The sequence below is a fragment of the Pyrus communis genome, chromosome 16, assembly GCF_041283825.1.
Source record: "Pyrus communis isolate YQ-2024b chromosome 16, ASM4128382v1, whole genome shotgun sequence".
Lineage (NCBI taxonomy): Eukaryota > Viridiplantae > Streptophyta > Magnoliopsida > Rosales > Rosaceae > Pyrus > Pyrus communis.
In genome coordinates, this window is record NC_142580.1 from 5,467,481 (window position 1) to 5,492,539 (window position 25,059).

General features: G+C 38.7%; 6 protein-coding genes and 1 long non-coding RNA gene across 13 annotated transcripts; 2 read left to right on the top strand and 5 right to left on the bottom strand.

The window, feature by feature from the left end:
• Window positions 1-4,408: 4,408 nt before the first annotated feature.
• LOC137730465 (putative polygalacturonase At1g80170) lies at window positions 4,409-10,354 on the bottom strand. 3 transcript variants are annotated; one of them, XM_088687593.1, is made up of 10 exons: window positions 7,933-10,354; window positions 7,198-7,376; window positions 6,772-6,900; window positions 6,452-6,622; window positions 6,311-6,331; window positions 6,010-6,217; window positions 5,729-5,810; window positions 5,485-5,593; window positions 5,273-5,389; window positions 4,409-5,107 (listed from the first exon to the last, which is right to left on the bottom strand). In XM_088687593.1, exons 2-10 carry the CDS (start codon window positions 7,369-7,371, stop codon window positions 4,793-4,795), a joined length of 1,326 nt encoding a protein of 441 aa, XP_088543719.1. In that variant the 5' UTR covers window positions 7,372-7,376; window positions 7,933-10,354; the 3' UTR covers window positions 4,409-4,792. The 3 variants fall into 3 exon arrangements, with proteins under 3 accessions (XP_088543719.1, XP_088543720.1, XP_068325556.1); XM_088687594.1 differs by lacking the exon at window positions 7,933-10,354 and adding an exon at window positions 7,516-7,643; XM_068469455.2 differs by lacking the exon at window positions 7,933-10,354 and having other exon boundaries at window positions 7,198-7,476.
• On the bottom strand, window positions 8,205-10,247 carry LOC137730464 (pentatricopeptide repeat-containing protein At3g03580-like). Its single transcript, XM_068469454.2, has one exon. The coding sequence runs from the start codon at window positions 10,245-10,247 to the stop codon at window positions 8,205-8,207; it is 2,043 nt and encodes a 680-aa protein (XP_068325555.2).
• A 586-nt stretch (window positions 10,355-10,940) lies between the features above and the next one.
• LOC137730466 (uncharacterized) lies at window positions 10,941-13,705 on the bottom strand. 2 transcript variants are annotated; one of them, XM_068469456.2, is made up of 5 exons: window positions 13,324-13,705; window positions 12,695-13,003; window positions 12,113-12,217; window positions 11,956-12,003; window positions 10,941-11,401 (listed from the first exon to the last, which is right to left on the bottom strand). In XM_068469456.2, the coding sequence occupies exons 2-5, from the start codon at window positions 12,953-12,955 to the stop codon at window positions 11,162-11,164; spliced, it is 654 nt and encodes a 217-aa protein (XP_068325557.2). In that variant the 5' UTR covers window positions 12,956-13,003; window positions 13,324-13,705; the 3' UTR covers window positions 10,941-11,161. The 2 variants fall into 2 exon arrangements, with proteins under 2 accessions (XP_068325557.2, XP_068325558.2); XM_068469457.2 differs by having other exon boundaries at window positions 12,695-12,970; window positions 13,324-13,462.
• Window positions 13,706-14,702: 997 nt separating this feature from the next.
• Window positions 14,703-15,451, top strand: LOC137731291 (cytochrome b-c1 complex subunit 8). Its single transcript, XM_068470387.2, has 2 exons — window positions 14,703-14,919; window positions 15,155-15,451. The coding sequence occupies exons 1-2, from the start codon at window positions 14,750-14,752 to the stop codon at window positions 15,201-15,203; spliced, it is 219 nt and encodes a 72-aa protein (XP_068326488.2). The 5' UTR covers window positions 14,703-14,749; the 3' UTR covers window positions 15,204-15,451.
• Window positions 15,452-15,724: 273 nt separating this feature from the next.
• On the bottom strand, window positions 15,725-18,408 carry LOC137731289 (uncharacterized). Of its 4 annotated transcripts, none has more exons than XM_088687595.1 (9): window positions 18,276-18,408; window positions 17,541-18,045; window positions 17,376-17,409; window positions 16,989-17,189; window positions 16,788-16,862; window positions 16,591-16,656; window positions 16,408-16,499; window positions 16,283-16,330; window positions 15,725-16,160 (listed from the first exon to the last, which is right to left on the bottom strand). In XM_088687595.1, the coding sequence occupies exons 2-9, from the start codon at window positions 17,864-17,866 to the stop codon at window positions 16,043-16,045; spliced, it is 960 nt and encodes a 319-aa protein (XP_088543721.1). In that variant the 5' UTR covers window positions 17,867-18,045; window positions 18,276-18,408; the 3' UTR covers window positions 15,725-16,042. The 4 variants fall into 4 exon arrangements, with proteins under 4 accessions (XP_088543721.1, XP_068326487.2, XP_088543722.1 ...); XM_068470386.2 differs by having other exon boundaries at window positions 17,541-17,895; window positions 18,276-18,389; XM_088687596.1 differs by having other exon boundaries at window positions 17,541-18,059; window positions 18,276-18,380.
• Window positions 18,409-18,887: 479 nt separating this feature from the next.
• LOC148689863 (uncharacterized) lies at window positions 18,888-21,573 on the bottom strand. The gene is made up of 2 exons (XR_015957624.1): window positions 19,628-21,573; window positions 18,888-19,522 (listed from the first exon to the last, which is right to left on the bottom strand). It is a non-coding gene; the product is annotated as an uncharacterized LOC148689863 (long non-coding RNA).
• Window positions 21,574-22,271: 698 nt separating this feature from the next.
• On the top strand, window positions 22,272-22,983 carry LOC137731959 (ubiquitin-ribosomal protein eS31 fusion protein). Its single transcript, XM_068471230.2, has one exon. It carries the CDS (start codon window positions 22,357-22,359, stop codon window positions 22,825-22,827), a length of 471 nt encoding a protein of 156 aa, XP_068327331.1. The 5' UTR covers window positions 22,272-22,356; the 3' UTR covers window positions 22,828-22,983.
• The last annotated feature ends 2,076 nt before the right edge of the window (window positions 22,984-25,059 follow it).

Consider the following 25,059-nt stretch of genomic DNA (forward strand, 5'->3'; position numbering starts at 1 on the left):
ATTTATTTTATGTTTTAAAATATATTTTTAAAGTACGTTAATAATTATGTGGGTACATTATTTTCTTTGCTATAATTTTGTGAAGAACAATATTATTCTAATATTTATTTTAAAGTATTTATTATATTTTAAAAATATTATTTGAATTTGTTTAAATTTCATAATTTGTGGGACATTAAATGCATAAATGCATGAGTTAAATCACTTAAATAATGTTAAGGACCTTGATCAAAATATTTAAATAAATAAGGTTTCAGTCTAATAATTAAGTTGATTAAAGAACGGAACCAAAATGATCCAAAGAATAATGATAAGATAATAAGAATATGGATGATGAATTATGTGATTTGTTCACTTTCGTACTTTAGTATTTTATACAAGCGATGTTGCGGGGGAAGAAATGTGAATTCAAAATTATGGAAACAATAATTTATGATCATCTTGTAGCATGATTTGCACAGAAAACCGTTAAAATTTTTGTGCTGTCATGCATAGTTAATAGTTTTCCTTTTGTTCTCGACAAATATCAATTGATTCTCGCACACAAAACTATATTGCTCTTAATTTGTTGGCTGCAGTGCAGGTGCAGGTCTATGCATATCAGTCCATATCATATATATATATATATATATATATATGATATGTATAAATAATGCAAATATATGCAACGAATTGTAACTTTTTAATCGCAATTTTTGGCTCGTTTTGCATGCATGGCAATATATATATTTGTTTCTTTTGTAATTTCTGTGACAACTATGAGTGAATAAGATATAGACACTTGGAAGTACGACCTCGAAGACCTTCTTGATTAGCCGTCCTTTTGTGTTTACATTAAATTTCATGTTCTCGTGAACTTTGAGTCCTCTCGTGATCTCCATCTCCATGCGCAGCCAGATATTGATTAAGGTTTCATTTCCTTCTTTTCGATTAATTATTAATTTTGAGAAAATGTTTAGATCATTCACCAACGCATCAAAAATTTCATGCATAACGCCACATGAAAGTTTTCATGCAACACCTAATTTTATTATATTATATTACTTTCATTAAAGATTAATTTTCACCATTGTGGCTTGAAGACAAAAGTTAATGCTAGGAAGATTAAATTTTTAATTAAATTTTGTAAATTAAATGACATGGAAGTTAATGATTGGATTATTACTTAAGTGTTAATTAACATATTTATTTCTTATTGATGACACATTATTTTGTTTGCAAGTTTAGTCTACCTAGTATTACCTAAGACAAATAATATGAGATGATCAAAAAGCACTTTTTCGCATCACATAAATTATGTTTTGCTGCCCGTTTGAACTCGGAAGCTTCATGTTTGATTTTATATTTTGGAGCTGGTGGGTTTCGGAGGCCAATAGTACTGATGTACAATTTACAAGCATTAATCAGCAACACACAGTTAATTATGATCATGATATAAAAATATAGATAAATATGACCGTTAAAAAAAGGGGCAAAATGTGTCTCTGTACAAACTTCAACATCAGTAACATCACCATCGAAATTACATGCTAGTTGCATAATGTGCAACAGTAATCGAATAGGTCCTACAGATAGCAATCACCAGATTCAATTTAACTTGTAAGCAAAGGGTCACGGATCTTTCTAAGATTTGGAGCTGGCTAGCTAGCTCTACCTGTATATATATCATATGAATTACGATAATGATTAATGAAATAATTACAAAAACTTTCCCCATCGGGGTTTTCTCTTTGTTGTTGCTGCCACCACTAGGCCGGTAGGCCCTGCTGAATGCTTATGATGTTATAGGTATGGATGGTGGGCATTGTTAAGCATGTGAATACACACACACACATATATTTCCAGTTTGGATTATGTCCATGATCTCAATAAATTCTTAAAATATTTACCGAAGACAAAAGTGCCTTTGTCCCGACGTACCTCTTTGTTTGTATGCCTTTGAAACCCTTGGTTTATTATGGCCTACAAGAAGAAAAAAAAAACCCTTATTGTAGCCACAATCACGGATTGATTTAGACAGCCGCTGATGAAGTTCCCCCCATACCACCATTGTTTCTTTGGGGACAAGATCCCAGAGACTTTTCTCTGTTGCTTCTTCCCCCACTCTGACTTAGCATCTAATGCATGCATGCCAAGCCACAAGACCCTTAATCAAAGGCACGTATATATTGTACTCAAGTAATCGTATATACATAAAAAAAAAATATATATATATATATATATATATATGTTTCCGTGGATATTTAAACCACGTAAACATTTCATTTAGAATTAATAATATATTGGAAGGAAATGATTTTCACATATTCTTTTTTCTTATTATTCACATATTTATTTATTTGTGTTCACTGAATTCTCCTTATGATTGATGTAATTCGAAATTCATAAATAAACATGGGTGCCGCAATAGGAGAAATTAGAAATGGGTGTTGGAAATTCACTTCTGTGTTTGCAAATAGGGTTATGATATTGATAGTGAACAATGGACAAGACTACTGTGTTTGCACATGTGCATTCCTGTTGTGTAATCTGGAAATGCATCAGAATTCAGGCATGTTGTAAGTACCATCAGTACGACCGATCTAAGAATGTTCATGGCTGTTAAAATATGAAAGCTGCAATAAAGCCGATCAGTGTTAAAGCAAAAAAGAAAACTAAACGATAATTAAAAAAAAAAAAAAAAAATTAACGAAAAACTCCGTGTACTGTTTACTTTAATGAAAAATCACATTTTTACACTAAAAAATCAATCATGATACTATTCACTTTACCCTTTATTTTGTCCTTATCGTTAAAACTCAAAGTTTTTAAGTCATTTTCATTAGTTTTTCTTAAAAAAAAAACTGAATGGTAAAAACTAAACAATAAATATAGTTTATTCCTTAAAATTAAGTTAAAACCAAGTTTCTCGACTCTTCTGTGCGGTCAATGAGCATGCATGGTATAGTTTTGCTGCTTTCAAAAATTCCAGAATCTCATTACTGCATTAATAAATGGCAACAATGCGACTAGAAATTATAAAAACATAACAAAAAATCGTGCGTCTGTTGTTTCTTGATCCATCTTGCGAATTCCAGTGATGTATGCACATCTGTGTGTATGAAAATTGTGAATCTAAGAAATTTATACACATCCATATTTGTTGTTTTGTACTAGGTGGCCATTTCTTGTGACTACTTAAATTGCAGAGAGTTGTCTATGTGTTCAATCTAATATTATATTTTTTAAAACCCTAACCATAATCGATACATACAGCCTATACATCCTTATAAGTTTTGTTGCAACCCTAGCTGTGCTCTGCTTGCTGCCTAGCATTATTAGAATGGACCCAACCATCCGAAGTGAGGAGGACCAACCAAACGAATATACATATATATATGACACGACTCAACCACTGGCTAGTGGTAGTTGATATTACAAATTAGTCATATTCTCGGTGGCCCCTTTTCATCCACATTTGGAATTTCGGGCGTTTTGTTTTCTAATCATCATACAATAGGTCCAACCTCATCCAACCTCAAGATGCAAAATCTTCCATGGGCCATTGCCTCTTCTTTAGTACTAATAACTACTAATGACTAGTCTCTTGGCTCGCGCTTTATTAACGTTTGCGTGATTAGACTTTTTTTTACAATGTATAGTTCATTTATATTGAATAAATTCAACTTAACTGCTCATACATATTGTTATATGAGAGTATGGAACGTGAATACAAATGAAATAAGTGTAGATTACAAAAAATAAATAAATAAATGAATAGAGGACAAAAAAAAAAAAACACAGTTTAGAATTGCTTGCTTTTCTTCAATCAATCACCATATGACACCAAGTAATTGTATAAAATTTCATCAAATATGTCGGCAGAAGGATCCCAATACTTTCATCAACCAGTCAGTGATTGTTTATTGCACACAGCTTCTACTTTTCATGTCGTTTCATTGCTGCAGAATAAGCTTTTGGTTGTAGTTGTTGGGTTCTGAATGTCATCTTGCCAATTAACAAATGAGAACTTCTGTTGGATCGGATTCGAATATCCGAGTGGTCCTCAATCGTCCTTGTCTGCAAATTAACTTTCTAATTGTCCCTATTCCAAAAACGAAACACATTTCATAGTTCATACCATTTCTGAATATAGTGATAATAATGGGCAAGGCTGAGGAACGGGGATTTGATTATCCCTGAAATTTGGTATAGGCCCAGGGGCAAGGTGCAAATTTGAACTTCTTTAGTTTCTAGTCTCGGATTGGTTAATCCTTAATCGCTTAGATTTAGGTATTGAGAGTCAAACTTTGGACAAAGTCTCCTCTGAAGTACAATTATACACCTCAAATGATCAATCATGTCAATAAATGAAATCAAAGTCGAAAAATAAAGAGTGGAAGTGCGGTTTTTTCAATGCGTCAGTATCTTTAACAAAAGAGTGATCAATTTTATAACTATAATTCTATATAATAATATTCTGCGCAACTGCCCCTTAAACCTCCCTCCTATGGAAAGGGATCCTCCGGATCCTTTCCTCCTAGTCCACCAAGTTCGGGGATCCAGACCATTGAAATTTAATCTAATGGCTAAAGTTATTGTAACTTTTAAAGTATGCCCCTGTTTGTAGCTGTTGATCAAATTTTAATGGCCCGGATCCCCGGACTTGGTGGATTAGGAGGAAGGGATCCGGAGAGGATCCTTTTGCCCCTCCAATAATCCTTTACATTACTAGAGAGCACTCTACAGGCTCATTACCCTGTTCAGTATACTATCAAACAGTTATTTAGTTATGTGCATATAGGGAACCAAATCATAGCTCAGTGTGCACAATATCCGCTGTAGTCAGATCTGCAAGCTCAGATTCAGATGTCTGACCGTTGATCGTGGAGTCTTTGTCATGGGAATTCAGACATTCTGCAGAAGGATGCACAATGCCATACCCGAAGCCTTGCGCAGAGTTGCAGTATGTTTCCACTTGGCCATCCTCCTTCTCTAAGTTGACGTCAGTCAGAACTATGTTCCTGCATGGAACTGTGTCACTGCAGGCAAATTTCATGGCCTTCGCACTCTTTGTGGTTCCATAAATGTTCTTGTACATGACTTGGGTTATTTGCACCGCTGATGTCTGGAATGTCATGACAAAGAAAAGCAATACATTCACAATTAACAGAAATTTGACAGGGTTCTGGTTATGATTGATTTAAGCTAAGTGTTGGGGAGTTTAAACTACAATCAGAGTCAAATGGATGAGAAATCAGCAGTGAAGGAAAGAAGAGATTTGGAGCATTACCAGATTTTGACAAGTTTTGGGGGAATCACAGTAAAACTGATCTATGATTATCGGGTTTGATACATTTTCCATCTTCACATTCTGGAAACGGACTCCACGAACATAACCAGAACCGCCCTATATGCAAATGCAAACAGTGAATGTTAACATAGGGGAAATCCATCTGCAACCCGAAAAATAAAACAAAGAAATCCAATTAATAGATTAAAAACCTGCCAAGTCTTAATCCTGAGGCCATTGGTTGTCTCCCTGAGGTATGCCGTATCCAAGACCACTTTTGTGACCATGGCAGTGGAGTTATCCTTCCCAAGACTTCCGATGCTAATTTTCAGAATTTCATGCCAACAAAGATAATGAGAACAACAATTTAAGTAGCCTGCTACGTATCTCTTTTGGGAGACATGACTACATGAGATACAAACAATAGGATTAGTCTACAACAAAAGTAGATGATACCTGATTCCATGTCCTGGTCCGCAAAAGATTCTTTTCATCTTAATTCCAGAGGTACCATTGACAATTGAGACGCAATCATCACCTGAATCAACAGGAAACACAATGTGTCATGTGATTGTGCGCCTTTCAAGAGTACTCAATTGTTTCCTTCGTATCCAATCAAAGGTTAATTTATGATATTCTTTGTTCATATAACCAATTTAGTCTTGTTTCCATCCCAGTTCCTTCTTTTGGATTATGAAAAGTGATATGAGACATGATATTGAAGAAAGTTTGAGAACCTGTTCCAATTTTGCAGTCTTGGAGAATCACATTAGTAGACGCTGTGATATGGATTCCATCAGTGTTGGGACTGTCTCCTGGAGCCGAGACTTGTACTGCATTAACTCGCACCGCGTCACACTGAGAGATGACAAAATTCATCTGTTGGGCGTTCTTGATGGTGATGCCTTTTACCTTTATAGCTGAGCTTTTATCAATAGTAAATGCCTGCAATAAAAACTCAACTTAAATTCTATCCAGTGATCCTGGTCCATATCATTTGAATAAATTCATTTTTGGATCAGAGGGAAAGGTACGTACAGTTGGTGCCCCTCTGCAAGGCTGTAGAAAAAGAAAGAGACAGAGAGGTAAATCAATATCCAGGTAAATCAATATCCAATACCAAATGGTCTAAATTTAAGTATTTGGATACAGTAGAAATGATAAAATGCTAAGATTTACATTTGTCTTGTTCGTTTTGCAGGATGCGGCCCACCATTTACTGCCTGAGCCGTCAATAACGCCATGCCCTTGGAAAAGGACTCCATTCAGTTTAGTGAAATCAAGCCATGTTCGTGGAAAATTCGGATCCCATTTACTAGGCTCATCTGGTGCTACTATAGTTCCTTCAATCTGTGCATTAGTCGTACCATTTACAAACAAGAACATTTCATAACATTGTAGAGCTATAGAGAGACGGAATATAAAGAGTTATCATTGATGGTTAGAATGGAGATGGATTATAAAGAGCTAACTTTCAAAAAAATCAAGAAAGGTTTTACCTGGATGATCAAGTTATCCGCACATGGCCCTTGAAATTTTGTAGCATTCACTAGATAATGGCGTCCTTGGGGTACCAAGAAAACTGCATTTGTTGTATTGCAAGCAATACCCCAGGCTTTCTGGAAAGCCTAAGAATAATGGTATTGTAAAAGAATTAAATGTCAACAAAAATGGTAAATAGTTTGGGTAAACGATTTTTTTTTCGTGGTTAAAATTGGCAAAGTTCAGACGTGCTAGAGCTGTGAATCGTCGTGTCTTTTTTGCAATAAATTAACTGCTGATCACAGTATGTTGTATAATTAATAATCTTTCAGTTTATTGGTATCAAAAGTTGAGTCTCAATATTTTGGCAAAATCTAGTATTTAAAAGTGAGTTTAATTATTCAACAAATGAAGTGCATTTGAATGACAAAAAAAAGAGTCACCTGAGTATCATCAGAAACTCCATCTCCAGCTGCGCCAAAGCTATCCACGTTAACAAGAGTCTTGATACCACGTTCACTTTTCCATGTCGGGATGTCGAAAACATTCAGCTCATTGTCTTCTTCTATGTTAAAGCTTTCAAGCTCATGAAGCATGCTCATATTGTCACACACCATGTTTCCTGCAACTCCAAAAACCGCTATCAGCATACCAAAAACAAAAACCACAAAGAGATTATCCATGCTTGTCTTTTCTGTTGTTTTGCAAGGTTAGTCGATTCGTATAATTTCAACAAACAATGGGTTACCATTTATACGTACAGATTAGTTTAAGAAATCCAAAGGGCTCTCTGGTTTAACATGGCTTGGCTTGAAAGTAGATGAAGATGTTACATTTTCTACAAGCCCACACTTAAAGCAAGGGAAAATCTTTGTTGTTTGCTTTACTCTTAAATCAGTGAACAAAATGAACCAGAAATAGTGTTTCACTCTGGGATTTGTTTCAGGATAAAAGGAAAGTAAAGGTAAATCAGCAAAGTGCAATACTTTACGGATAAATCGAGCTAATTTTTAAGGACAATTTGAATTTTCAAAGGTTGAAATAAAATGATTGGATGTACAGCTGCAGTCTGCCGTACAACAAAATCTAAAACGTTTTTTGTAAGAAAAGCAAAAGAAAAGGTCAACGAGTTAGTTAGACCAAACATAGAAGCATATTTTTATTGAGAAGATGTAAACCTCATGAGCAGGGGCCGGCCAGGTGAAAATTTAGCTGAAAGCATCATGCAGTGGAGACTGGAGAGAATTCCCGTAAGACTACTTGATTAGGACAACTCTCACACTATGTGGGATCCTGTTGAGTCAAGTGGAGTCGAGTGGGATTAAAATACAAGGGATCTCGTGTTTTCGTGAGAGGCGGTCTATGGAACCCCTGGCCAAGATTTTCTCCATACGGACCCACAGTGGGGTCAATGAAGAATCCGATCAGGTGGTTTCATCATTTCAAGATGCTAGTGGTGATGGTGACTGTTTACCTCGATCAAACTGTGACCCATCTCCCATTTCACTTTCCTTGCTATTGCAATTTCCCTGATTTGCATTGCAGTGTCAAACTCTCCAATTTCAGAATAAAAGTTTGAAGCTTGCAACCAAATCTCAGGATCTTCGACATCAAGCTCCAACAACAAAGTTTTTACCGCTCGTCTTCCGACGATTTCGTTCTTGTGTACCCTACAACTACGCAACAACGAGCTCCACATCACACAGTCCCCATTAACTGGTGCCTGCCGCAGCAAGTCTTCAGCTTCCTCTAGCATACCCGCCCGGCCTAAGAGATCAACCATACACCAAAAATGCTTTCTGTCCGGAGAAATATCATATAGTTTTTTCATTGAATCAAACACAAATCTTGCTTCTTTGACCAGTCCTGAATGGTTGCACCCACTTAACACACCCAAGATTGTCACTTTATCAGGTTTCAGACCCTTTAAGATCATTTCTTGAAGCAAATCAAGACCTTCACTTCCCATTCCATTTCGTGCATATCCATGGATTATCGACGTAAAACAAATGACATTCAGTGAAGGTAATTGTTTGAAAACTTGTCGAGAAAGCTTGACATGGCCACACCTTGCATAGGCATCGATTAGTGAACACGAAACCGCAATATCAGATTCAAAACCTGATTTTATTGCACAACAGTGTACCAATTTGCAGCTGCCCAAACTTGCTAAAGCAGATATCGATAAGGCTTTCAGGGTCGTGGATAGAGTAACTTCATCAATTCCAATTCCCTCATCAACCATCAAACCAAACATTTCCACCACATCCTCAATAAAACCGCAATGCAACAAAGAGGTCATCAAAGAATTACAAGACACCAACGTTTTCTCACCAACACTTTCATAAATGGACACAGAACTTTCGATGTCAACGCATTTCCCGTACATATCTATTAGAGCAGATTGAACATGAACACTCCCACCGTGACCAAAACCCGACTTCAAAACATAAGAGTGCATCTGCTTTCCAAGTTCAATATTCTCAGTCCTACTCGCTAAATTCAAAAACCCTACAAACGAACGAATCGATGGCCTCTTCTCCCAAAACTGCATCTCAACAAATAACTTAAGAGCATCAAGCAGCAAACCATTTTCTGCGCAGACCCAGATAATTGAATTCCATGAAATCACATCCTCCATTTGAATAGCTTCAAATGCTTCTTTTGCATCAATCAAGCTCCCACAAGCAGAGTACAAATCCACCAGAGCATTCGCAACAAATACATTCGATTCCACCCATCCGTCCTTAACAATGCGGCAATGTAGCTGCTTTCCTTCATCCAAGAGCCTCCCATTACTACATCCGCGGATCAAATAACAATAAGTAAGCCCATTTGGATCCACACCATCCAATTCCATCTTGGAAAACACACCAAATAGCTCATCCAACAGACCAAGTTCACAAAACCCACGTAACAACAAATTCCAAACAGCTAAGTTTCGGTCCGGCAATTCATCAAACATCTTCAAAGCTACATTATCTAGTCCCATATGCAAATAAAGATCCACAAGGGAGCTCCCCACATACAAATTCAAGCCGAACCCAAGTGAGACAACCCTGCAATGAACTTGCATTCCTTCTCTACAAAACCCTGCGTCGTTACAAACACCCAAAACCGCCGAAAACGTCGACGCACTTTCTCTAATTCCTTGTGAAACCATTTCAGCGTAGAAGTGAAAAGCCTGTTCCGGAAACCCATGTCGGCCGTGCCCAGAAATAAGCATGTTATATGTAACAACATCGTATACAGGCATTTCATCGAACAGTTTGAGGGCAGTGTTCAAGTCCCCGGATTTAATCAAACCATCGATTTTTAGGTTGTTGGAGTATACAAGGTCACGAGCACTGGGTTCAAAGTACGAGTTCAAACGCAGAGATGACGAGGTTGATGAAGCTGTGGCTACGTTAAAGTTTGTACTGAAACGTACGGAAGACAGTAACCTAGTAATCCGCATTGGCCATGCGCCTCTCCGAAGTGAAACTGACAACATTTGATATGTCCAATATTCTCGGGTTCGTATTAATCATTGACCAAATTCATTACCCTCTCTGTCGTTCTGTCGTATTTTCTGCCATGTTTTAAACGACTGCTAAGAGTGAAATTGACAATATTCTAAACAATCAATATTGCAAACTATTATATCAAAAAGAGAAATCGATGTCGTTTTGGGCCAAGTCTTTCAAAAATTGTTTTTTCTTTTTCTTCGCGGTTGTCTTCTTCTCGAAGACTCCACCACTGCAACAGAAAAAAAAAACCCAGAGGGAAGAGCCTCAGAGGCCCAACCTTCGACTTCCAGAGGTCCGTAGAAAATTTGAAGCAAGGATTTCAGCTGTCTTGGCACGCCTCAACCACGTCTAGGCGAGTTTTCGCCTACTCTCATTGAATAGAGACGTTTTCACCCCTGCCCCATCTCAAAAGCCGCCTAGGCGCGTCTCGGGCTGTGTTTTTTATAATATTGGTTTGCATACAGACATTCTCTGACCTAAAAACTTGTAAAGAAGCCCAAACAACACATTTTTAATACTTTGCTTTGCTTGCAAATTGCACTTTATTAATTTGATTCCTACAAGACACTTTTCTTCCAGCCACAACCACTTGAAAAGTTGAAATTAATATTTCTCATTTCAATCCAACTTGAAATATGCAAATGAACACCCATGAAATATTTGGAGAAAGGAAGAAGTAGAAAAAAGTGCGAGCAAATCTTCGAACCATCACAAGACAGAGATGAACATTCTCATACATTGACGACGCCGCCTCCCGGATAATAGGAGAGCCATTTTCCTCACCAAAAACAAAACAGCAAACAAGTCCATACAAACTGTTCTACAATTATAATGATCTTGACACCATTGATTTACATTTAGCAGCAAATGGCAAAAAACACAAGCAGCTTTCACATCACTAACATGTAGCTGCAATGGCCTCCAAGAGGGAGGCCACAAAGCGCATCTGAGTTTCTTCATCGATTCTGGAAAAGAGAGGGACGTGGACAAATAAAGATTTGTGACCCTTTTCTTCTGCAAAACGGAGGGAATGATAGTAGACATAATTGCACACGAAACGTCCAGCATCATCTGATATTGCCACATCATATCCTCGATTCTTCAAGATCTTAAGGATTGCCTCGATCGAGCAACATGTCTTCAAGAACCAAATGGCGGAAAAGTTAGACACGCGAGAGAGAAGGGGGAAGAGAGGACTACATGAGCATGATAAATAGTTTCTTGGATGGCGACACATTATGCCACGTCCAGTATAAGTGATTCAATCAAAACTTAAAACAAGACGGACCATTAATTTGTTTATATGTAACAAAACATCCTAAGCAGCAGTTCCCCTTTCAGTTTCAATTAGAATTAATAAGAATCGATCATGAGACTTTGTCCACAACTCATCTAACAATTTATTGATTGGGAAACTAAGCACACCAATATGTGACATTATCATTGCATTCCACGTAAACCAATGCCAAACCCTGCAACATTGAAGGCTTGAAGCCTTTCCCTCGGTTGCTTATATAAGAAAACGCAGCAATTCTGCAAAATGTTAACTCAGCACAAAGTGAAAACTATACATTGAACTCCGACCCTAAGTATTTGGTACCCGACACTGACAGCATATCATAGTTCTATAAAACGATAAATTGTGTTTTACGAATATATAAATACAGTATTGCAAATAGAATATACAAATACCTCTCTTGCTCGTGTAATTCCTCCATCCTCAGGGACTATTAGTCGTTGCTGGAAGAAGAGAAATAAAAGAAAACTAAGTTCAACAAATTCAAGATAATAGGAACCCTGGTAAAGTAAAATAAAGAAACACCATTAAAATAGGAAGAATCAGACTCACCTGAGGTTGCCATCCTAACTCATCTGGACAGCGGAAAGTGGCTTCATTTACTGCTTGCCGCTCAACAGAAAATCTTACAGCCCCACTATTCACCCCCAGGTGAAGCTGAAGAAGTAATGAAAGTAAAACTATTATAACAACATACAGAAGACTGCCGATAACTTATGTTTCTGCATAAAAATGTCTATTGGAATCTGTTCACACAAATTCATGAAAACGTTTGTCTGCAAAGCAACAAAACCTGACAAGAAGCCTCTAGTGAGACACAAAAAGTTTATGGCAAGTTAGGAACCAAGATAGTGCGTTGTGTGTTTCACAAGATCAACTAAGCAATCAGTGATCAAAATGTCTTGTCAGTCCTCACAGTAGTAATCAAGGGTAACATGATGAACCATGAAGCAAAAGGGGACCTTGTAAGTCAATAGATGCATGAAATTATAGTGCAAGTTAGAACAATAACTTTTTTTCAAATTTAGAACAACACTATTCACTAGCCAAAACAATGTGGATGCTTCTTTCGTTTCTAGCAATTCAAACCCTGAAAACAAAACAAAATTTTGCAACTCTAAAGGAGACACTCACCCATACAACTTGTTCATTGCCGTTAGAACCGGTTGCTGAAATCCCCGATTCCATGGCCTTGTAAAGAGCGGGGCGCGCGCCGTCTCCTGCTGTTTCAAGAACATCACAGTTGCCAAGTTTAAGACCAGCAGACAACCCTCTCTTCTCAACAAACGCCCCCAGATTGCTAACTATACTCTCTGTGGGATTCTCAGCAACCCCCTGGAACTTCTTGAACCCACTCACATGAACCACCACTCTCTTTGGTCCTTCTGATCCCATTTCCTCACTCTGCACCTGAATACAATTCCCAATCCTCGATAAACTCCGCTGTCAAAACACCAAATTCAAATTTTTCAAAAACCCAACTTTTCTTTTCGAAGAAAGTTGCAGTCTTTTTGGTCAAAGAAGAGAACCCAGCAAAGTTTCTGAGATAATCAAGCTAGTTTACTGGTGATTTAAGCATCAAACACCACATTTTCACTTGAATATAACAAAAAATGCATGCTTTTACAGCCAAAAATGGGAATTAAGCCTTGGAACTCTCAGTAGACCGATTAAAATTTTATTACAAAAACACACAAGAATTCACAATTTAAAAGCTAAACGGATTAAAGATATGAATTTGCAGAGTTGGGTTGAAAGCAGACCTTAGAAATTCAGGACGGAACTCTCCAGTCCGTGGAGAATTTGAAGAAGGAAAAATGCCGCCCTCAAGCTGAAGAAAGCAGCTGGTTTTGGTCTCTTATCCTTTCTTCGGCCTTTTGCTTTGCTTGCTGGTGCCGGAGGCTAATTATATAACCATTTGGCCGTTAGTCTTTTACGAAAATGCCATGAGAGTCTGCCTCATCCCCTCTATCAGGCGGTCGAATGCGTCTTATCCTTTCATTTTACATCAAGCCGTCCTTGGTCCATTTATGTGTTCATTCATGTCAATTGTCAACGGAATATTCAACTCTGCATGCCCAAAGCATCGCAAGAAGTCGACTGAGCAATCCTCACGCAATTAAGGCACTCATGTCGCCGAGCGATAACGTAGAGAAGGCAGTGCCGGTCAATTTATGCGTGTTCGCTGACTCACTTGATGCCAGCACTCAAATAGACTCCTCCAAATACGTTCCGTGGCGAACATATAATAATGTATCTCTTAAATGCTTAACGATTGTGACGTCATTAATTTTTTTTTAACAATAATTACCAACTCACGTTTTAAGTACTTACCAACAATATTTGGTAAAAGTCGGCATCAGAGAGTACTTGACCAACTGTCGTTGTCATAACATTTGCTTTCTTTTGGAAGCACTTACACCCTTTGACAACTTCAAGGGGAAAAGGCAAATACAAGAGCCAAGGTCTTTCTTTCGGTTGTATTTAGAAACAAGATATGATGTGTTGTTTCATTACTGATCCAAGTCATTTGAGTAAGAATATAGGTTTGTCACCAGTGAAGACACAAATTCTTTGGTTTCTTGATTTTCATGTATTGTTTGGTTTTAAAATTGACTTAGATTGAATGACTCATTGAAATGTTTGAAACGCAACAAGAAACGTATAAGCAAACTAATCAACCAATCAATAAAACAAAAATCAATCAAATTTGGATGTGGTACGTTATTTACTGGGTAACTGATCAAAGGCGCCACGTTGTTTACGATTAATCTTTTTTTTCTTTTTTGAACAAGCGATATTATTTACTAAAATAGAAAGGTAGACTTAACCTCATAATAAGCTTAAATAAAGAGGTAGACTTAGCATTTAATGAGAATCGAATATAAAACATTTCATTTATAGGTGAAGAGGAATACCATGAAATTGTAGCATTAAGTGAAGATTAATTTTTAAGTATGAGGGTGCTTCATCTATCGGTATACTCTTTCTTACTATCTGGTGACGTGGCATCCTTTGAGTTGAGCTGGGTAAATGAATGTCTACCAGATCCGACCCGTCTGATGGCAAGACACGGAAACAAAACGACATTGAGTACTTCGTCGTTTGATTTCGGTGGACTTTTAAAAGGTAGAAGCTCAGAGCAAACAGACGACAAGTCATTGAAGTGAAGCGATTGAGAAGAAGAAAATGGGGAAGATTCCGGTGAAGATGAGAGCAGTGGTGTACGCGCTGTCGCCGTTTCAGCAGAAGGTGATGCCCGGCCTCTGGAAGGACTTCACCGGAAAGATCCACCACAAGGTCTCCGAGAACTGGCTCAGCGCCACCCTCCTCCTCACTCCTCTGGTCGCCACCTACTCGTAAGTCTTCGATCTAAAAATTAGGGTTAGGGTTTTTCGATTATGTTCCTAAATTAGTAATTGATGGTATTGGAGTTCAATTGTTACTGGATTTTGAAGTGGGTCGTACGTACTTGTGGTGAATTGTTGAAATTTATGGTCAAGATGTTGGATTTAGGGCTGATTGGATTTGGGGGTTGTGAACATTTGGGTGGATTAGTAGATGATTTGCGTTTTGATTTGGTGGGATTTGCAGTTATGTGCAGTATTACCAGGAGCAGGAGAAGTTGGAACACAGGTACTGAAGATTTGGGCTTTGATTTGAGCTGAAAAGATTGGGAATTTTTCTTGTTAGCTGCAATGATAGACTGTACTCTGATTGCAATTACACTAGTTGAAATTTGAATGTTTTCTTTTGAAATTAAATGACGGTGACCCTGAAATGAAGAAGGGTTTGAATTTTATTGTTCTGGAAACAAGTTTGTAATTTGTTAATCAGATGGTTGAAGTTGATATACAAATTCAATCTGCGTAATAAATTGAGATTGCAGTATCTGTTTCATTTATCGACATTTAAACGTGCAACTCCATTCTGCTTATTACCGAAGCAAAATCCTCGCATCATTCGATATAGGTGCAGGATTGATGCTGGTGCTTGGTCCTCTGCTAGTAGATTTTAACCTCTTGATAAGGAGCACTTATATGGAACAGGTTCAACGCTACCGTGGCACCTTGGTCCAATAATATCATGCCATATGTAATTAGTCGACTGGAATGCCACGTGGTGGTGAATTCGTTTCATACAAGTTGCTCTCCTTGATGCGAGTTTTGAGGCCATTAAACTACATTGTCTACTGCATTATGATTTGCAGGTGAATTTGTTTGATAAAACATGTATGTAAGGACATTGAAAAATCAATCGTATCATTGTTATGTGCAAGTCTAAATGCCATAGCTGCTTCAGAAGAACAATCACCTAGTGCAGCTTATTACAATTCGAAGCCTGTACCACCAGAGTTTCTCCTCTATCCTGGCCAAAAAGTCATTAATCTGCCATATGAAAATGGTTTAGCAATGTGGTACCGTGGTGCCGTGGTCGCACCACGTAGCTTCCAATTAACGACCGCGGTCCTCATCCGCTTCCTCATCTCTCGCTCCGATAAGACTCCGGAAACGCTCTTGACAACAGCAAGTTCTTCATCCTAACTATGAAAGCAAAGACGCCGTAGCATGGGAGATGCATCAATCCAACTCCAATATACCTGCAAGGTTGACGACAATGATAAGGTGAGTTGTGATAGAACTGGATCCGTTTCAGACGAGTGGCAATATACATGCAGTCCAGTTTCTGCAATATTTGTTCGTCGAGGTCAAAAAAACATACCATAAGGGAGCGTACGAGGATGACAGGTCGAGAAATGAATAAGGCCACCTGCAACGAAGTTATCATGTGAGCAATAGTTAAACTTCTTCAATCTCAAACGAAAGTAATTCGAAATGCAGTTTTACCGCATGGATATGAAAGCATGGAATATCCACTGGAAAATCACGAACACGTTCGTCCAAAGCACAAAATATGCAATTCGAAACAATGGAAAGCGCTGAAGGGAGGAAAAAGAGAGAAGATTTCAAGCTTTAATCATGAAAACAAAATAGCAGATGCCGTTGAAATCGACAAGGAACCGAGCATACCATGTTATTCAAAAGTGCCTCGCCAAGGAGGAAAACGGCATTGACTGAGTGCATACTGACCAGCATCTGCAGTTGAACGAAGAGCAGACGCGTCAAATAAAAGCCGTTCAGTACTGGAAATTAGAAGAGCAACTCAAATCTAGTCACAATATATAGAAGAAACCTTAAGTCAATGAAAATAGCAACCTCGTACTTACAAAATCCAGTGTGTAAGATTTGGACAGAATGAGCCAAAATACGCAATCAGTGAGAACCGAGGCACCGCCACACATCTATACACATGAACAAAGACAAGGAAATAACCAGGTTGAGATAACGGAAACTCAGACATTACCTAACTTTAAGAATCCAAGTCCTGATTTAACCAGAACTGCAGCTGCTAATTGGAGAAAACCTACCTGATAAATAATTTGAAAGATGTATTCGCATGCACCTGCACCTTTGCGCCCGGGATATTTTTCATGCGTAAGACTTTTAGATCCGCTGGACGTATTGCCACTCTCCCCTAGTGTTGGAGCAACATAAGCGCCTCGCTCTTCATCCTCACCAATCCTATTGCGATGCTTATAAATTCCGCAAAGCGAGACAGAAGATCCAAACTATAAAATGAGTTCAGAACATATGAAAACTAAGGACAACGTGATTCAAGGAAACCAAAGCATAATGACTCTCATTGTTCATCAATCATAACGAGCATCTTTGAGTAGGAAGATTGAACCGAGCGGTAGAAGGTACAAAAACGAACTACATTTTATATTTATAGTATACTACAACGTAAAACATACCCCGAAAAAGAATGTGACCAAGGCAAACGTCCACCTGTTAAGCACAATAGGGCAACAGAGTACATCAGCATATAGAGCGTTGCACATAGACAATTAACACAATAAGATTCAAATTTGTGCGCATCCGCTCGAAGATGAAAAATGCAAACAGATAAGAGAGCTTACTGAGTGTAATAGTAAAAGATGCCGCCCCCGTCAAGAGCAACATTGGCAACTATCAACCCCAACATCACGAAGAAAGCGATTATTCTATAAGCAAGTAACCACGCGGGATGAATTCCCTTAAGGCACGTCTTCCAGACTTCACCCTCGTACAAACTCCCTACCGTTTCTCGCTGATCTTCTGTCCTCCTGCCCTTCCTTGATTTTTTGAAACCTTCGTATTTCCATATAAGAATTGAGCCTACAACCATGGTAGATAAGATCCATATTGCACAAATGAGAAACCTCCAATTCAACCAATAACTCGGATCGGTCGTATCCGCAGTCATGACGGGTTGCCTAGTACGGTTCGATGAACCTGTGAAGAAACTCGTAGCTTGTGAGTTTCACTCGCACTTGCCTCGCTAATTATGTTATCTAATTTGTATTCAAATTTGTCGCAGAAATTGGAATAACATAATTCCTCAAATCAGAGAGCATGGAAGAAACCATAAGAACCCTGCAAATTCTTGTGACAAAAACCTAGTAACAGTTAACATGTCGAACGTTAACAAAAAAACAAAAAAAACATCGTACAAATCAGATAACGATTGGACAGAAGTTTGAACTACAAATGAAGGAACACAAAAAACTGCAGTACGAAAGGAGCATAATTTCGAAGCTGAAGAATTAATCCAAGTACAAATGCAGGAGAAAACAAAATAATGAGCAGAGCTTTTTCATGGTTGAATTCCTTACTTTCTGGAGGGCTGGGTTGGATTGGATTGGAATCAGAAGATCGAAAAGAAGACGGAGCTTTTCCTCTTCGGGTCTGAAGACTCAAGAACACGAAGTCAACGGGCTCAGCTACTGTTTTTTATTTATATTCAAATTCGTGTGGGATTAGGTGGTGCTACGTTCCAATTTTCCTCAACAACTGCACCACTCAAAATAATCCACGTGGTTCTCGTGCCAAATCAGAATGCTAAATTGGTGTATTATAATATATTATAAGAAAAATACTATAGTACATATGATATTGTTTATGGTAAAGGAGGGACTACGTATGTTGTAAATTTAAAATTATAATTTGAATAGATTGATAAAATTACGTGGTAGAACAACTTTTTTTTTACGATTTCTTGTTGATTTTAGCTAATATTTGACCATCAAGAGAATATTTCATAATGGTAAATCAATGTGGAACGAGATTGATTATTAAGACCAAATATACGTAAATTATATATTTTTGTGAAAAGTGTTTTTTTGGATAACGTAATTACTTATGAAATAAAAAAAGATCAATTCAATCAAGCAAATGATATTTGGTAAATAATCTAAATAAAATTTATATAGCCAACGGCCAATATATGAATATTAATGATACGAGGCTTTTCCATACGCTTGTCGGTCGTTGTGAAACAAATCTTAGTAGATAGTTGCAAGATTTGGACAACTAAAACAAATGTTATTGGATAGTTGCAGAATGTGAGTGCCCGGTAGACTAGATACTAAAAGGGACTAAAAACTAACAATGTGGAAACCATAAATCACAGGTAATGACCCAAGGGGATTGAATCATTCTCATAAAATTCATCATCCTTACTCTCATTATCGTGATCATTGTCACCATAGTCGTCATATTCGCTATAAGGATCCAGTTGTGGATCTTCTTCATACATTTCGACTGAGCTGCTGCAACCGTCTTCGCTGGACACGATTGGAGCCGGATCAGAGTGCTCTGTCGCCTGCAAAACACTGTCGAATTCCTCGACCTTCTTCAAGAGAGCATCAGGATCAAGGATAAGTTAATCCAGCAGCAGTGCTTTGTTGGAGTCGACCGAGCGTTTCGAGAGAGACATCATTTTGGAGCTTGATGATAGAATATCAAAACCATCTGGTTCCGAAGGCGACGGTGCTGATTGGTACATTAATATCCAATATGAACCCCTCCTCATTGATATCCGTTCGTCATCAAAAGAAAGCAGCACGCAAGGAACCAATTCCTGTAAACAAAGTGGAGATTGAAAAGGTTAGGAAATTGCAGAATGTAAGTGGTATCTGGCACTTATACAATGCAATTCATCTTGCCGTGCTAGAGGAAAGCTCACGTCAGGCGTTCTTGAGGTCTTTGGTGTTGTGCCTTGGCCCGTTCGTTAGTGCGGAGCCGAGATTCAGATTACAACCTCACCAAAATCACACACAGTTGAACAAAATAAAATACAAGAAATAAAGACACAGAGAAATTTACGAGGTTCGGCAAAAAACTGCCTACGTCCCCGGAGAGATATTGCTCTTCACTATGAGAATAACAGTACAAGTATACATGAGTTAAATCGACATAACCCAATCTCATATCCCTTGTACACCCATTCACAGAATTTTCCCAAGAGCCTCACTCTACCCCAAGAGTTCTTTCACTAGAATATTTTTCACTCTAGCTCTCTTGATTTTCTCTCAACCCATGTTCAACCTTTTCCATGGGAGAGCCGAATGCTCTCCCCTTTGGATGCTCTCTATCTCACTCCACAAAGGCATAACCAAATGCCTTAATATAAACAAAAGGCTCTGCCTTCTCTCTCTCCTCTTCTCTCTTTCGGCTCATCACACAAGCCCAATTCTTTGCCTTTGTAAAAGCCACAAATCAAGGGCTAGACATCATAATGATGTCCCCCTTTGTTTCTCCCCAAAACAAGGAAAGATGTTTTCTTTCTTTCTTTAGCCGAAAGGTATTTTGGAGGATAGTCCACTTGGCCACAAACTCCAACAATCTCCACCTTGGGCAAGCTGTACCAAAGTCCATTGGCCTTACGTACCAGCATACACACTCTGAATCCACCTCGTTGGTCCTGTTCCGATTCAGTTACTGCCAATGCATGTGCAGCTGTTGCAAGCTAAAAATCACGATTTAGCTTCAGACAGGATCTCAACACATCCTCGTCTCCTCCAGCAGGTTTTCCTCCTCTTCATTGTCTGCAACCTGGAAACTCGTCAGCGCGCCTATTTCCAGCAACAACCCATCGAGCCAGACAAAATTCCCACACTTCCTCCTACCTCAGGACCTTCTCATCACCTGTGAATCCCATAGCTCCACCTGCTGCAAAACCCCTGCAACACTTGAGACTAAACATCACCAGGAGAAGTGTTGCTTCGAGTACCTAGAGGGCATACTCAAAGTCTTCCACCATAAACTTGCTAACCCGGCATTGCACCCGTAGCACTGTGGACCCTTGCCTCCAGAACCGGATCCGAACCTGCTGTCTCTCTCAGATCCTCTTTCCAATTTTCTTCCACGATTTCAACCTTGAATAGCTTAAGCAGTCTTGTGCCCACCATCATCCATGGTCTCTTGTGTGTATCATTCCACACCAAAGAAGCTTGCACTTGCTCCAAACTTACTGTTTCTTTCCTTGCAGTAAAGTTTCACAAGGTTCTCCTACAAATCTGAAAGTGAGGTAAGAAGAAAGAGGCCTTTGTCTTCTTCCTCAACATCAACTTTCGCAGTTGATCCAAGCATCCCTAAACACGGCTTCCATTTCTTCAGGCTTCCATTACTCTCCTTTACCAAGAGCAAAACCGCCTCTCCCTTTAAATTGCTCAACTGAAAATTCCATGGTGAACAACAAATCTGGACCTCCAACGAACCAAAGCCCCCAACGATGCTCTGATACCAATTGTTGTGCCTTGGCCCGTTCGTTAATGCGGAACCGAGATTCAGATTACAACCTCACAAAAATCACACAGAGTTGAACAAAATAAAATACAAGAAATAAAGACACAAAGAAATTTACGAGGTTCGGCAAAAAACTGCCTACGTCCCCGGAGAGATATTGCTCTTCACTATGAGAATAACAGTATAAGTATACATGAGTTAAATCGACATAACCCAATCTCATATCCCTTGTACACCCACTCACAGAATTTTCCCAAGAGCCTCACTCTACCCCAAGAGTTCTTTCACTAGAATACTTTTCACTCTAGCTCTCTTGATTTTCTCTCAACCCATGTTCAACCTTTTCCATGGGAGAGCCGAATGCTCTCCCCTTTGGATGCTCTCTATCTCACTCCACAAAGGCATAAACCAAATGCCTTAATATAAACAAAAGGCCCCGCCTTCTCTCTCCTCTTCTCTCTTTCGGCTCATCACACAAGGCCAATTCTTTGCCTTTGTAAAAGCCACAAATCAAGGGCTAGACGTCATAATGATGTCCCCCTTTGTTTCTCCCCAAAACAAGGAAAGATGTTTTCTTTCTTTCTTTAGCCGAAAGGTATTTTGGAGGATAGTCCACTTGGCCACAAACTCCAACATTTGTTTCAATTCAAGCAAAGGAAGGACATACTAGACTGTTCCATCGTGCTTCTCTTTCTAGGGGTGAAAACCTTCTTGACCGAAGTTTACTCTACTTCTTTTGGCGGGTTACTTGTACTAAAAAAATAAGCAAGCCTAATTCCCCCCTAGGCAAAAAAATACTAACTTGAGGAGGAACATATTTACTCGTTATATTATTGGTAATTGCCTGAACCTCAATCTCAAGACGTTCTCCGAACCTATCATAGATTTTATCAAGATGGGTAAATGGTAAAAAACATTATGATACTTTGAGCGGGAATTCCCATTTCCGAACGACACCTCTTTTGGCGCCGTATCTTTATATGAGACCACATGAACTATCATGCTCCTGCACCGCAGCAAATAATTAGCACAAGCGTTGCCCCAAAAACCCTAGCCTCCGGATACTATATAAGCTAAGCCCCTCCATTTTTAACTTCCCAGTTCCCTTTTCACTCTGCAGCCTTGCGCCTCCCCGCTCCTCCCCTGCGATCCTGAGGCCCCCCAACCATGCAGATCTTCGTGAAAACCCTAACGGGTAAGACCATCACCCTAGAGGTCGAGTCCTCCGACACTATCGACAATGTCAAGGCCAAGATCCAAGACAAGGAAGGCATTCCGCCGGACCAGCAGCGCCTCATCTTCGCCGGCAAGCAGCTCGAGGACGGCCGCACCCTCGCCGACTACAACATCCAGAAGGAGTCCACCCTCCACCTGGTGCTCCGTCTCCGCGGTGGCGCAAAGAAGAGGAAGAAGAAGACCTACACCAAGCCCAAGAAGATCAAGCACAAGCACAAGAAGGTGAAGCTCGCCGTGCTCCAGTTCTACAAGGTGGATGATTCCGGCAAGGTCCAGAGGCTGAGGAAGGAGTGCCCCAATGCTGAGTGCGGCGCCGGGACTTTCATGGCGAACCACTTCGACAGGCACTACTGCGGCAAGTGCGGATTGACCTATGTTTACCAGAAGGCTGGCGGTGATTAGAGTAATTTAGAATTTAATATTTTGAATTATATCGTTATTGATTTAAATTTTGATGCTTTATGATCGTTTTGGATTTCAATTTCCGTGCTTGAAGAACCTATGAGCTTTAGTTCTTATCGTTGTTTCAATTGCATATGCCAGATCGAATTATCCTAATTTTGTCGTTTTCGGCTGATGATTTGATATTGGTTTTTGTTTTGGGAAGTTTGGTCAGATACATTTTCACACAGTAGGAGTAGAAAGTTAGGTTAATAAAACTATGAGCTTCATTTGCTTAACATGGTTATTAAGACGGTTTATTTGGTTTTGATTAGCTTTTTTTCGATTGATTTGGTTATCAAGCTGGATATTTGGTTTTGGGTGATTCATTTGATTATATTGGCGATCAAGCTGATCAAATGGGTTTTACAAAATGGTTTTGGTTTATGTTCGTCGAGTCTGGTTAAGCCGGTTTACCAACTAGCTTTAGGGTCTAGTGGTTTGAATTGGTTGACGCAGGCACACGATTTGATATTTGTGTTCGTTATCTAGTTATTGTTGGCTCATTGCGTAGCTTAGCCCGAATTTTCTCTGAAGTAGAATATTGTTGTATTAAAAAATGTTTGTCATCAGTGTGTCATATGCATGATTAGTATCGTAGTATTAGCCATTGTTTTTGTTTTTGTGAAATTGCTACTGGTCGTCTATGATAAGGTTGGTGTTTTCACATTGATGCTAGCATGGTTGTGCCCCAAGAGGTTCCTCATGGGATACTAAGCATTATATACTAGGTATTTGTGCATGATTAGTATCGTAGTATTGGCCATTATTTTTGTTCTTGTGAAATTGCTGCTGATCGTCTTATGATAAGATTGGCGTGTTTGCATTGATGTTAATATGGTTGTGCCCCAAGAGGTTCCTCATGGGACACCAAGCATTGTATACTGGGTATTTGTGTGCATCATCAGTGCTGCATTTCGACTTTCTATGTCAGCAATGAACCAAATTTGTACAAGCTTATTTCAGTGTGCAATGCTGCTGCATTTCATCGTTCTATATCGGCATTGAACCAAATTTATGGCGTTGACATGTGGTGTAGTCTTGTAGAGTAAGGTGTAGTTTCACATCTGTTACATTGCGATGCCATGTTTTATAAGATTGCGTATCTAAATTCCTGTCATGTTGAACTAGAATGGTATGGGCTTCCTTTAAGATGCTGAGTTGGTGTAGTCTGGAGTTTTCTTAAATGTATGTTATGTTGAGTCTTGTGTTTGAACTTAACTCGCTGACGGTGGCCCATTTTTTCACCTTCTGCACATCATTTGGGATTCTAGTCCTTCAAACATTGCATTTGGGGGCTTATCCTCCATGAGTGCAAGATTTATATGGTTTGGTTTGAGTTGTTGATCAAACTAGGAAGTGTAGTTTTACAGTGCGACAAACCACGCTCTAAGTTTAAGTCGTGACATGATACAGCGTATTGGAAGGAGTTTAAATTTTGGTTCAATATTTTTGGCTTTTAAAATGTCAAGAATACCCATTCAAGAAGGCTTGTGTACAAACGCACGTGCAATTTTTCTGATGAAATCCAAAAAACAATTACTATCCACTTTATGTTTTTGTTTTACTTCACTCTACTAATTTATATCTTTGGATCCTTTTTAATACATTCAATTCGACTGTTGAAATTGAGAGGAGTGTGTGAGAAGTAAAAAGAGGTGAATAGTATTATCGAAAAACTATGTGTATGGGTAGGTGTAACTATGTGTAGGGGTAGGTGTGGTGCAGTTCGGTACGCTTTCAAATGAAATCAAAACCGAAACTTTTGACGGTGTGGTTTGGTGCTCTTTCAAACGGTTTCTGTTCGGTTTTTGAGAAAAAATATACAATTTAAAATAGGAATAAGATTTTTTCTCCTCCTCATCTCTTTACCCTTCCCTCTCCTCCTATTTGAACGGTAATGGTTAAGTTACGTTAACATTTTATAGTAATTTTATTTATAGAATCAATAAGACAAAAAGCAATGTGTGAGACGAGGGGAGTGAAGAGAATGGAAATAGGAGAGGAGATAATCCTACTTCTTTAAAATATACACTTATTTACGCATAAGACGGTCTTGTTTTTCTCATATATTAATTAATGAACCTGCAGCAAAAACAGTAACAATAATGCAGCAAAAAATAGTGGCAAAGCTGCAAAAAAAAAATGCAGCAAAACAACAAAAAAAAACATTAAAATGCAGCAAAACTACAG

What these genes read in the sequence shown, in the direction of transcription:
- LOC137730465 (XM_068469455.2), bottom strand. Translation starts at nt 7,437, where the DNA reads ATGGATAATCTCTTTGTGGTTTTTGTTTTTGGTATGCTGATAGCGGTT. An exon ending in GCAAAACGAACAAGACAAAT is followed by an intron (nt 6,332 to 6,451) that starts GTAAATCTTAGC and finishes CTTTTTCTACAG; the next exon opens with CCTTGCAGAGGGGCACCAAC. An exon ending in GGACCAGGACATGGAATCAG is followed by an intron (nt 5,594 to 5,728) that starts GTATCATCTACT and finishes TCTGAAAATTAG; the next exon opens with CATCGGAAGTCTTGGGAAGG.
- LOC137730464 (XM_068469454.2), bottom strand. Translation starts at nt 10,247, where the DNA reads ATGTTGTCAGTTTCACTTCGGAGAGGCGCATGGCCAATGCGGATTACT.
- LOC137730466 (XM_068469456.2), bottom strand. Translation starts at nt 12,955, where the DNA reads ATGGGATCAGAAGGACCAAAGAGAGTGGTGGTTCATGTGAGTGGGTTC. An exon ending in GCAATGAACAAGTTGTATGG is followed by an intron (nt 12,218 to 12,694) that starts GTGAGTGTCTCC and finishes TTACTTCTTCAG; the next exon opens with CTTCACCTGGGGGTGAATAG. An exon ending in GAATTACACGAGCAAGAGAG is followed by an intron (nt 11,402 to 11,955) that starts GTATTTGTATAT and finishes TGGTTCTTGAAG; the next exon opens with ACATGTTGCTCGATCGAGGC.
- LOC137731291 (XM_068470387.2), top strand. Translation starts at nt 14,750, where the DNA reads ATGGGGAAGATTCCGGTGAAGATGAGAGCAGTGGTGTACGCGCTGTCG. An exon ending in CCTCTGGTCGCCACCTACTC is followed by an intron (nt 14,920 to 15,154) that starts GTAAGTCTTCGA and finishes TGGGATTTGCAG; the next exon opens with TTATGTGCAGTATTACCAGG.
- LOC137731289 (XM_088687595.1), bottom strand. Translation starts at nt 17,866, where the DNA reads ATGACTGCGGATACGACCGATCCGAGTTATTGGTTGAATTGGAGGTTT. An exon ending in AATCTTACACACTGGATTTT is followed by an intron (nt 16,657 to 16,787) that starts GTAAGTACGAGG and finishes GTTCAACTGCAG; the next exon opens with ATGCTGGTCAGTATGCACTC. An exon ending in TCCTCGTACGCTCCCTTATG is followed by an intron (nt 16,161 to 16,282) that starts GTATGTTTTTTT and finishes TCAACCTTGCAG; the next exon opens with GTATATTGGAGTTGGATTGA.
- LOC137731959 (XM_068471230.2), top strand. Translation starts at nt 22,357, where the DNA reads ATGCAGATCTTCGTGAAAACCCTAACGGGTAAGACCATCACCCTAGAG.